The 12,602-nt window shown below is 47.4% G+C and overlaps 1 protein-coding gene across 3 annotated transcripts in view; it reads left to right on the plus strand.

Moving 5' to 3' along the window:
• Positions 1 to 12,602, plus strand: part of WSCD2 (WSC domain sialate O sulfotransferase 2) — a 221,757-nt gene that overhangs the window by 134,637 nt on the left and 74,518 nt on the right. For all 3 annotated transcript variants that reach the window (XM_075898761.2, XM_014572916.4, XM_089775177.1), the window contains one exon: positions 374 to 558. In XM_075898761.2, coding sequence (XP_075754876.2) covers positions 374 to 558 — 185 coding nt within the window. The remainder of the gene's footprint in view (positions 1 to 373; positions 559 to 12,602) is intronic.

Consider the following 12,602-nt stretch of genomic DNA (forward strand, 5'->3'; position numbering starts at 1 on the left):
AACCAGAGAATATGTCGGACCATGGGAGGTCAATATTGTGTAGCAGCATTACCAATACTTCCACTGCTCACAGGGTGTGTAGGAGACAGTTAGGGGTAAACTAGAGCTAGAGAACAGCACAGAACAGAGAGCCAGGACTGGTGGTTGTAAACAAATTTTATGAGACTGTGGGAAACTTGGCCACACCCATGACAAGTGGACATCTAGCTACATAAAACCATGCTGGATGATGGATGTGGCTGGACCAGAGTGTTGGACTAGAGAGGTTCAACTTGTACTGACTTCCATGGAGCAAGGCAGGTGTACTTTTCCTCCTGTGCCTGTTGTTTCACTGTGCAAGAGCGGTTGCTCTGACTGTGGTTTTTACCTCCAGGGGCTATTTGTATGCCGGGTTGGAGTTCGGTGCAGAATGTTACTGTGGACACAAAATCCAGGCCTTAAATGTGAGTGAGTCCGAATGTAACATGGAGTGCAAGGGAGAGAAGAGCAACATCTGTGGAGGTGTGAACCGTCTCTCCATTTACCGGTTGGAGCTGGCCCAGGAGTCTGCAAGGAGATGTAAGTAATAACCACGCTGCTGTTGGAAATTGAAGCAGTTCATGTACATGAATTGGAAGGTGTAACATGGAAACAGGGAAAGGGCTTGGCTGGAAGCATTTGCATTTCTCAGAGCTATGTCCGCCCCCCCCCCTCTTTGGGGTGGAATGCACATAATGAATGGCCCTTTGCACTAGGCTGCATTTCATCCTGGGTGACCCTGTCAGCTGGAACGCTGCGCTCTCCTGGTCTCATGCTGACGCCGGTAGCCCAAAGCAAGCAGGCTGGGCATCCAATGCACCTCACTGTTTTGGGAGCTTGGCTTGGGTTCTGATGCCTCCCTGCAATGTTCAGAGGCACCGGACCTCCCAAACAGTGAAGGGCTCAGCTCTCCAGCAAGAGCTTCAGCACCTCTTGCGCGGAGGATTTAAGTGACGAGAGGGCAGCTCTTGAGGGGCAGACCAGGCCCGGGGGGGGCCGGGCTGCTCTCTTACCTGTGATTGTTTTCTGAGAAATTCATGGCCGTGTTACAACTGGGGTTTATTTGAGGGTGAGTGGAGCCAACAGCCACCATGGGCCCCCAGCTCTGTGTCCCTGGAAGGGGTGGTGCCTTGGGTGGAAGGGGTGGTGCCGGTGCCAGCCTGCCCTCAGTGCCATCTGTAGCACAGCATGCTCCCCCTTCTGGCCCCCAGAGCTGCACAGCACATACAGCGGGGCTTTGTGGTGGCTATTTAAAGGTCCTGGGACTCTGGTCACTGCTGCTGACTTTGAATGGTCGGGGGCCAGGACAACTGCCCCCTTTGTCCTCACTCCCGTCTGAGGGCCTGTTGTGGGAAGGCTTGTGGCGGGAAGTGTGGCACACATTATGCCCTCTAGGTGGCCATACAAGTCCCCATAATCCTTTGTGAAACAGGGGAAGCCCTCTCTTGCAGTTAGAGTGAACTGTGACCGGGCAACATCCATGCCTAGCTTGGCTTTAGGCTCCGCACCTCTAGTTCCCGTGGGGCACAATACAGTAACTGTAGGGCTACTTCAGGCAGCCATTCTGTATCTTCCTGCTCTCAAGGAAGGAAAACTTTACATTCGTCCCATGAACTGTGCCTGGCCTCTTTCGCTTTTCCACGCTTTGCCTCCCCCCACATTCCTTGTACGAGTGATGAGCAACATTCAGTCCTAAACGAGGGAACAGAGGAGAGGGATTTGATTATGACCCAGGGCAATGTGTTACCAGGCCTGCCATTGGGAGGGGAAGGGCAAAGAGGACAGTTGTCCTGGGCTTCTGGCTGCTACTGCAGCAACGGCAGCAGCCCGAACTCCTAGCCCTTTAACTTGCCATGGAACGTGATGCGGTTGCCTAGGGACTGGCATCCTGTGCTCCCTGCAGTGCTCCAGGCTGGGCTGGCCCAGGCTCCACCCTTCCACCTGAGGCCCTGCCCCTTCTGGGGTCATGGAGTCAGACCCCCCACCTCCAGACCCAACCTTGCCAAGGGCCCCCTGGTAGCCACAGGCCCACCTTGACAAAAATAGATGGCAAGGCCAGAGACAATCATGGCACATCGCTGTTGGGGGCTGTTGTATATTATGAGGGGAATTATTCAGAAGATGGCTGCTGCATCTGGAGCAAGACAGGAGAGGGAAAAATTCAATACTGAATCCATTACACTTCTCCATCCCCTTCAACGCTAAATCCAGCTATCAGAAAATCCTAGTCCCTGTGCCTAGCTGAGATGAACGACTGTCTGACAGCTGGAAAAGAGATGGTGGAATTGCACTCACCTGTTCAGAAATGAGTCTCTGCCCCTCACTGCCTTTCCTCCAGCCCCCCCTTAATCTTGTGGAACAATGCACCAAGGTTATGTTCGTGGCACTGACACGCCGATGTGACCTCAGGCAAATCTCTTAAACTCTGCTTCCCATCAGTAAACTAGGATTAATTATATTTACCTTCCTTTGTAAAGTGCTTGGAGACCCACGGAGGAAGAGCGCCATAGAAGAGTAAAGCGTTGTTATTCTCCTGTATCGTTCAGGAGTCTGGAAAGGGTGATGGATTGAGCAGGTCACCACTGGTTGTCACTCTTCAAGAAGAGAAATAAGGAGGTGCCCGATTTTGAGCCCTGTTGTGCCAGAGTAACTTGTGTGGAGTCATTCTATTTAATATGATGCGAAAATATGTCCAGAATCTGGACATCGGGCCTTTAATTCCTCCTCATCCTGGAAGAAGGGAGAAACTTTTGGATTAGGAATGTCATATTCCATTTGTCCTGTAGAAATGATGCCCACAGAGGTGTGGGTGGATATCAGAATCAAACATGGACACTTGTTATTCCTCTAGGAGATGAAGAATATACACAGACTCCAGAAAGGAGTGAATGAACTTCCATTCCATTCTACTCCTAACAAATGCTTGCTCCCTCTCTCTTAATGGCACTCCTTTGGCTTCCCGTTAAGTTACACAATAATTACCTTCCCCCCCTCCCCGCCCCGTTTTCAGCCTTTCTTCTGACACTCCATGGCAGAAACTGCCAAGAATGGGGTTGTTGTGATGGTAAAGTGTGCAGTAGCCGTCAAATTACTCCAACTGGGGTCTTGCCACAATCATTTTAATAAGGATTGATTGACTCCACTGGCATAATTTAGCAACAAATAACGGAAAGAAGAAAACTCGAGGCCAAGCACTTTCTGTGATGAACTACATGCCAGATTTTTTTTCTTGAAATGAACCTTTACAAAGATACAAAGGCTGTACGTGGCTCACATGTAGATCCAGGCACTGGGAAACCTTAGGGTTTGGACTACAGGTGAACAAGATACTATGTTAATAGCAAGTACCATGGGGCAGTTGTAGCAGCAGCAATCAGAGGGTAATGATACTTTGGTCTCATTTTGGGTGTTCGAGTTAATATGCAGGTGTGGAGGGAACGTTGGTGGCCTGTGATATAGACAAGGTTAGCTGAGGTTATCTTGGTCTTGAGCTCCCTTTTGGTCTGAGCTCCAGAATTATATGAGAGGAGGAAAGGGTCATGATTTTAGCACAAGCATGGAATGATCTCTAATGCATCTTATGCCAGGCAGACAATTGTCACAGAGACTTCAGAACCATCCTTCCCCAGATACAGAATACACAGCTGCCTAGGTCACCTGAAAATGCCAGGCACCACTGGGTCTTAATGTCCACCCATCTGCCTATTCCTGTCCTGTAAAAAATAATAAATAGTCTTGCAACATCTTAGAGCCTAAAAAATATGTAGATAGTATCTTGAGTTTTCGTGGGAACAACCCCCTTCTTCAGATGAATGGAGTAAAAAAAAGTCCAGATACAAGAATAAATAGGGAATGGGGTGGAAGCAAGGGGAAAAAGTCATGAATTAGAATGTTCAGGTTACAACAGTGGTCTCCAACCTTTTTACACCCAAGATCACATTTTAAGTCTCAGAACAGGCGAAGATCTACTGCCCCACTCCTTCCTTGAAGCCCCGCCTACATTACATGAGGAAATCTAATGTAAATGCACTGCGCAGCTGCGCAGTTCAGAGAGGGCTCAAGAGCTACTCTCGGAGCCCCTGAGATCTACCTGTAGATTGCAACCTACTGGTTGGTGACCAGGGGGTTACAAGAAGTTGATGGAGAAGGTGCAAATTGTTCGTAAGTACTCATTGTTAGTTGGTTAAGTCATTAGTATGTGGAAGGGAGCCATAAAAAAAAGTATGAATAAAAACATTACCTGGTTAGCACACTACCTTCCACATCCTGATGACCGTAACCAGTAACAATGGTACTTAAGAACAATTTGCACCTTCTCTACCAGCTTCTTATAATTTGAACACTCTAATTCATGATTTTTTCCCCTTGCTTCCCCCCAACTTTACCCTATTTATTCTTGGATCTGGACTTTTTATACTCCATTCATCTGAAGAAGTGGGTTGTACCCACAAAAGCTCATGATACTATCTACATATTTTGGTAGTCTCTAAGGTGCTGCTAGACTATTCGTTACATTTTTCTTCAGATGAAACCTTCTTCTTCCTGTCCCTGTTCTGTGACTCTGCTTCCTCCAGAGAGGGTCTATTTCACTTACAAGGGAAAAAGCCTGCCAGACCCATTAGAAGACCGAGCCTGTGAATGAGCCTTGCAAGTGGTGATGAAGCCATTTTACAGGCATGGGCTAAGCCCGGTTTCTGAATTTACTCTGTGCGTCAACAGGAGCTCTGTTTAAGATTTGCTTAAAAAATATTTCATTGGTGTGCTGCTGAAGATTATAAAATCACATCTCCAAAAAATCGTTATCACCCCGACTGCTGTTGGGCGCAGGGGCAGCAGTTTAATAGAACTGCACAGGACTCCATGCAGCCTAAGGATAGCCCTGCGAGACATGCTCAGGTCAGCAGCAGAGACGGTCCAGTGCCTAACGCCCTGCACTAGCTTACCTCTCATTGTGCTTTCAGGCAAGGCCTGATTTTTCCCCAGCTGGCTCCTTCTTCTTGGCTTGTTTTGGTGTGTCCCAAACTGGTTGTCAACAGCTAAGTCCGCAGCAAGCTTGAGCTTATTTGGGTCTTCTGTTGGGAGCAGTGAAATGCTCTCCATTAAAATTGCAGCATTGGCATGTCTCTCTTGGCAACTGTCCTGAGACGTTAACGCTGTTGCAAATCTATAGGACACTTATAATCAAAGGGCCTTTTTCTTGCAGTGAGCTGGCATTAGCATTTGCCAGAAGCAGGCATGAGGAAAGCGAGCATCTTGGGAAGCTTAGCTCTTATAGAAGATGTGTTATTAATTTACAGTGGAAGGTGTGTCGGCATGGACCTGTCAGATGCCATTAACCTTAATGCGGAGATACAGATATCAGGGTTCTTTCCTGTATTACAGGAGAGCTGAGAAATGGACTGTCTGAATCACATTGCTTACTGACAGTACTTTCATAATTAAGCGAGCACCAGCTATGCAGTGAGCCTGACTAATTAGTTCATTCCTGCCAGGCAGACCAAAGTCTTCCTGAATGATTGCTTGGTAAATCTGCCAAATTATTTGAATTTCTTCTGATTGAAAACAGAGGCTTAATAGCTCTTGTTTGGGGCGGACAGTGCCTGGCTGGAATGTGAGCCGCATGGAGCCCTACACATCTTAAATGGTTTGCCTCTGCAGCTCAGACTGGTTTAGCAACAAAAAGAACACACTTGGATGTGAGTAGGCCTTACTGTCTGACATGGCACAAGTTGTTTTGCTATTTACTTCTTGTGTTATTGTAGTATCTAGTAGCCTCAGGCATTGGCCAGCAGGGCCAATCATAGGGGCAGGCAAGCTCGGCGGTTGCCCGGGGCCATCATTTTCAAGGGGCCACCGACAGAGCAGGTGTTAGGGGTGGGCTGAAGAGTAGGTGTTAGGGGTGGGCTGAAGAGTAGGTGTTAGGGGTGGGCTGAAGGTGTTAGGGGTGTGTTAAGGGTGACCACATTTTGGCCCGACCTCCTGAATCCTTCCCCCAGGTTTCCCTGGTTACTCTCCGACCTTTTTTTTTTTCTTGCTCAACAAATTTTCCCTGGCATTTTTTGTTTGTTTGTTTTTGCTTGACACATTTTTGTTTGGTATTTTTTTTTAAACCATCTGGCATCCCTACAGGCGAGCTGGGAGGTCGCTTGGGGCTGCCAATTGGTTAGGACTGGCCCTGTTGGCCAGGACCCCATTGTGCCAAGCTAGGCGCTGCACAAACACAGCACACACAGAACCAGCTGTAAAGAACTTCCCATTGGAATGAGCAACAAGAGACAGCAGAAGGAAACATACAGATATGTAAGGAAAGAGACAACACGGGTCAGCATGATAGACAGTGGTCACAGAAATGTCTTCTAGCACTTTCCATCAGGGGGTAGCTTGGCAAATACTACTGAGTGACATCTCCTCAGCCCCCTCAGTAAGTAACACAAAATCATCATCCGCATTTTGCCAGTGGGGAAACTGAGATATGAAGAGCTCCTGGGGAAGCCTGCAGAAGGTCTGGGAAATAAAAATGTTGTTTCCTGGGGGTCTCAGACCAGCGCTCGAGATCTCAAGAGCAGTTTGTAGTGTGCTGATCAGGTGACCACTGAGGTCATATTAAACAACTAAAGTACAATCTTCATGAGAGGTTATCATGGATTTTGTAGGTTTGTTTTAATTATAAGAGTCTTGCCAGCTCCTTTCAGGGGATATGTCTACACTACAGCACTAATTCGAACTAACTAACTAGACCTAAAAACTAATTCGAATTAGTGTTTTGCTAATTCGAACTAGCATGTCCACATTGAGTGGACCCTGAACCGAGGTTAAGGCTGGCCAGAAGCAGTGCCGGCAGGGCATCGGATTAGGATTTAGAGCGTGGAGCTGCTGTCTCAGGCTAGCCGAGGGCTGTGCTTAAAGGGACCCGACCCCTATCCCGGACAGACAGTTCTCAAGGTTCCCTGCTTGCTTGTCTAACTCGATGAGGGACAGCAAAGCAGTCCTGTCTTGGACTGCCCTGAGTGCCCTCACTCAGCACATCACAGCACTCGGCCATCAGCCTGGCTGCACTTGCCACAGGCTGCCATCTGGGGGGGGGGGTGTCAATCGGGGGGCTGTCAGGATCTAGGAGACCCTGCAGGAGAGCTTCCACCCCGAGGAGCCCGCAGAGCCACCCCAGTCCTCCCTCACCTCCTTCCACTTACCCCTCCCTAGCCCCCCTTCCTGATGTAAAAAATAAAGGACACGTGATCAAAAATAGAAACTCTCTTTATTTAACAAAACTGCGGGGGGGGGGGGGATTAACCTCTGGGGAGACTGGGAAAAGGAGGTGGGTGAGGGGAAGAGAGAGGGTGGGAGAGGTGAGGGGGAAACCTGGGAGGAGGGCACTGGAAGGGGGAAGTCAGGAGAAGAAGGAGGAGGGGAAGTATAAAACTATGGTACGCCATATCTTCAGTACTGTGTACAGATGTGGTCTCCTCACCTCAAAAGAGATGTTTTGGCCTTGGAAAGGGTTCAGAAAAGGGCAACTAAAATGATTAGGGGTTTGGAACAGGTCGCATATGAAGAGAGGCTAAAAAGACTGGGACTTTTCAGCTTAGAAAAGAGGAGTCTGAACGGGGATATGATAGAGGTCTATAAAATCATGAGTGGTGTGGAGAGGGTGCATAAAGAAAAGTTCTTCATTTCTTCCCATAATAGAAAGACTAGAGGACACCAAATGAAATGAATGGGTTGCAGGCTTCAAACTAATAAAAGGAAGTTCTTCTTCACATAGCAAATAGTCAACCTGTGGAACTCCTTGCCACAGGAGGCTGTGAAGGCTAGAACTATAACAGAGTTTAAAGAGAAATTAGATAAAGTCATGGAAGTTGGGTCCATGGAGTGCTATTAGCCGGGGGGTAGGAACAGTGTCCCTGGCCTCCGTTTGTGGAAGGCTGGAGATGGATGGCACAAGACAAATAGCTTGGTCATTGTCTTCAGTCCATCCCCTCTAGGGTAGCTGGTGTTGGCCGCTGTCAGCAGATGGGCTACTGGGCTAGATGGACCTTTGGTCTGACCCAGTACGGCCGTTCTTATGTTCTTATGTTCTAAGCTCCTGGGTTCGCATGTGGCTTTTGGTGGCCAGGCTGGCAGCTATCCTGCCCTAGACGGCCACTTTCCTGTGCCTAGTGTGGAGGTCGTGCACATTGGAGGCCAAACCTGGATGAGGTCCACGATCTCTGCACTAGACCAGGCAGGCGCCCACCTCTTACGACCCCAGGCAGGCTCCTGGGAGCTGCCAGCCTGGTCCCAGGAAGAGGCGGAGGGCTGGGTGGCAGCGGGTGGCTGGCTTGTGCCGTGCCAGGTGCAGGGTCTGCTGGCTGGGTGCTGGCAGGCTTGCACCTGGCACGGGCACTGTAGCCAGACTGTGCCCCTTTAAGGGCTCCGGGGCCGGGATGGGGGCAGACGAGTTTCCCTGGTGGTGCCCAGAGTTGCCACCAGGGCAAGCTGGGGAGGGCTAGCCTCCCACTAGTTCGAATTAAGTGGCTACACAGCCCTTAATTCGAACTAGGCGTTAGTCCTCGTGGAATGAGGTTTACCTAGTTCGAATTAAGCACTCCGCTAGTTCGAATTAAGTTCGAACTAGCGGTTTGTATGTGTAGCGCCTATCGAAGTTAATTCGAACTAACGGCTGTTAGTTCTAATTAACTTTGTAGTGTAGACATACCCAGGTTGATCTGCTCCCTAGGTGTTTTATTCAGATGTTATTTCCTAGCTTATAAAGCCCGAAGGAACCACTCTCATAATCCCAGTGCCACATAGCCCCTTAGCTAATTCCCCTTTGCCTGAGAACAGATCTTTTAGAAAAAACGGCCCATCTTCTTTTTAAACTTGCCGTTTGGGATGTTGCTCCCCGGGGGCCACGTTTCTAGTCAGAGGGTGTCTGCCGAACAAGGGCTCCAGCAGCACAGCTGCAGTTGTGCTGCAGTCGTGTTGTCATTTGACACTTCCTATTCCCACTGAAGGGCTGTGTCTACACTGGGCCACTTATTCCGGAAAATCAGCCGCTTTTCCGGAATAAGCTGCGAGCTGTCTACACTGGCCCTTGAATTTCCGGAAAAGCAACAACGCTCTACTGTACAAAATCAGCCACTATTCCGGAAAAGCTACGCTGCTCCCGCTCAGGCATAAGTCCTTATTCTGGAATACTGTTCCGGAAAAGGGCCAGTGTAGACAGCCCAGTAGTCTTTTCCGGAAAAAAGCCCCGATCGCGAAAATGACGATCGGGGCTCTTTTCCGGAAAAGCGCGTCTACATTGGCCATAGATGCTTTTCTGGAAAAAGGGCTTTTCCGGAAAAGCAGCCTGCCAGTGTAGACGCTCTTTTTCCGGAAATACTTATAACAAAAACTATTCTGTTTTAAGCATTTCTGGAAATTCATGCCAGTGTAGACACAGCCAAGGTGTTTTTCTCCAAGAGGCTGATGGAAGAAGTTACAGGGTGGGCGAGGCTGACCTCGCTGCAATGCTCAGGGGGTGAAAACCACCATGGCTCTGCACAGTGTGGCTGGGTAGACTTGTGTTTTAGCTGTATAGACCAGGATTAAATGTGTCTCATTTCAACTTTCAGCTCTGAGAAATTATTACACCTTAGTCTGCTAGAGAGAGGGGCCCTCTATTATCAAATTTCTGTTCCCCACCTAGACACTTAGCCCTGGTCTACACTAAGGAGTTATTTTGAAATAACCTCCCTATTTCAAAATAGTAAGGGCAGCATCCACACTACCAAGCCCCCTATTTCAAAATAACGGGCTGGTTATTTTGGAATCTGTACTCCTGCTTTCCTCAGGGGAATAATACTTATTTCAAAATATTTATTTTGAAATAGCGGTAGTGTGGACTCTCCACGGCTGGTATTTCAAAATAACTACTCTCCAGCGTAATACAAAATAATTACTCCCCAGTCCTTCCTGCAGCTCTAAGTTGAGGAAGTGCATCCACATTAATGGAGCCTGCCTCGGACTAATTTCAAGGCTTCCCCATAGTAGGGACACGCTATTTCGATTTTGTTATTTTGAGAGTTATTATTTCAAATGTAGTTGTTTCGAAATAATTTCCTAGTGTAGACATGCCCTTGGAGATGGTGAGCACATTATTCCTTAATCTTCCCTGTTGTAAACTAAAGAGATTGAGTGGCTTGAGTCAGTCACTATAAGGCGGGTTTTCCAATCCTTTAATCATTCTTGTGGCTGTTCTCTGAACCCTTCCCGACATGTCAACATTCTTCTTGAACTGTGATCGCCAGAACAGGATGCAGTATTCCAGCAGCAGGAGTATCAGTGTCAGTTACAGGAGTAATACAATCTCCTCACTGCCACTCCACATTCACATTAACCCTTTTGGCTGCAGGGTCACCATGGGAGCTCATTTTCAGCTGAGTATCCACTGTGACCCTCATGTCCTTTTCAGAATCACTGCTCTCCAAGATAGAGTCCCCCCACATTCAAGTGCAACCTGAATTCGTAGTTCCTAGATGTATGACTTCACATTTAGCTGTAAATGCATTTCATTTGCTTGTGACTAGTTTACCAGGCAATCTAGATCACTATGTACAACTGACCCACCCTCTTCCTTGTGTATCCAGTCTTTGTGTCCTCCGCAAACTTGATCAGTAATGATTTTCTGTTTTCATTCACAGCATGGGTAACAATGTGAAATAGCCTGGAGCTAAGACCACAGGGCCCCTGGAGATACATCTGGTCAACAGAGTAACACTTTGAGGCCTATCGTTTAGCCAGTTTTTAATCCATTTGACATGTGCCAGGTTTATTTTGTGAAATTCTAGTTTCTTAATTAAAACATCACATGGCACTGAGTCAAATGTCTTACAGAAGTCTAAGTATATTCTATCCACAGCTTTATGGCCAAATGTGTAATCTCATCAAGAAAGAATCCAAGTTAGTTTGACAAGATCTATTTTCCATAAATGCATCTTGATTGGCATTAATTACAGTACTCTCCTTTAATTCTGTTTTAGCCAATCCCATACCAGCCATTCCATTAGTTTGTCTGGGAGCTATGTCAGACTGATCAGCCTATAATTATCCAGGTCAGCCTATCTATTCTTTTGAAATATTGGCACACCAATAGCTTTCTTCCAGGATTCTGGAACTTCCCCAGCATTCTAAGACTTATCAAAACAATACTGATTATTCAAACAGCACTTTGGTGATCTTGTCTAAAATTTACTGGATGAAAGTTGGATGTTTAATTTCAGTAGCTGCAGCTGATTATCGTCTTTAGTTCCTGGCAGAAGGTTAAGTATTTCATCATCATCTGATATGCCTGCATCATCTCCTCTTTTCCCAGTGACAGAGCAGAAATGTTTATTGAACACAGCAGCCTTTTCTACATTATTACTTCTAGTAGAGATTGGTGTGTCCCTTGGAATAATCCAAGAACCCATGTGAACATCCATCAGTTCAGCAAACCTGAAGCGGAGCTTTGAAAAAGTTTGCACTTTCCTCTCTAAGGCCACCTGTTTGTTAATGAACAGGGTTGGACTAAAATGTGGGGATGCCCAGGCAGTGAATTCAGCTGATTTCTGTCTCTAAGGATCTGACTCAACAGGTTGCTTTGATGAGCAGGTCTTCTGCTGCTCCAGTCCCTTTAGGAGAGCAATTCTTAACATAAGGACAACATAGGAACAGCTATTCTGGGTCAGACCAAAGGTCCATCTAGTCCACTATCCTGTCTTCTGACAGTGGCAAATGCCAGGTGGAAAACGTTGCAGTCTTGACCAATCAGAGACCCATCTGGTCTCTGTTCTGAATCAACAACTTTCTCTTGACATCCCTATTGACCTTTGCTCATTGGCCTTGAGCGTGAATCTAGCTTCACTTCTAATGCAGTGGAGTGCGGTAGCATTTCCAGTAGTTTCTGGGCATTTATAACAAGGATGGGGAGAACCACATGAAATGAGGACTGTCCATTTGTGGGGAGCCTTGGAAATCTATTTTGCTCATTGGGCAACAAATTCCCCACAAGTGAATGGTGAAATTTGGATGAACAAGGATCGCCTGCCTCCCTCTGAGTATATCCATGGCAAGAGACAGAATCTGAAGAACTTCTTGCTCTGCTGTCCCAGGCACTGTGTGCTCGGTATCCCAGGAGAGGATAAAAATAGAGATAGACTTTGCTCCTGGGCTTTCACTCCTATTTTTTAATGGAAGCAACCAGCAAAATGCAGCAACACGAGTCTCACTGGAAAAGGCCCCTCTCATAGAAGGAACAAAGCTCATTCCCGGCAAATTGCTTTTGCCCTTGTTTCCTGGCTGCTCGAAATGACTCATTCAAATGCCATTAGCAAATCTAGCTTCACAGCCATTAGGCAACAGCAGATCGTTATCATAATAGGACACAGCAAATGCTCTCCGGACGCACAGAATATGAGGGGTTTGTAGGGGTGGGGATGCAGATGGAAGAGGCTGTGTAGAATTGATCCCTGTCTGTGGGCTGCCAGGGAATGGCAAAGCAAACACTGCTGATACATGGAACCCTTCTGTGAAAAATGTGGCTCTGTCACTTTTTTCAGACTTTGTTTCCCCACTTTTCAAGG

This window comes from Pelodiscus sinensis, chromosome Z (genome assembly GCF_052426305.1).
Source record: "Pelodiscus sinensis isolate ZL-2025 chromosome Z, ASM5242630v1, whole genome shotgun sequence".
In the NCBI taxonomy this organism is placed as follows: Eukaryota; Metazoa; Chordata; order Testudines; family Trionychidae; genus Pelodiscus; species Pelodiscus sinensis.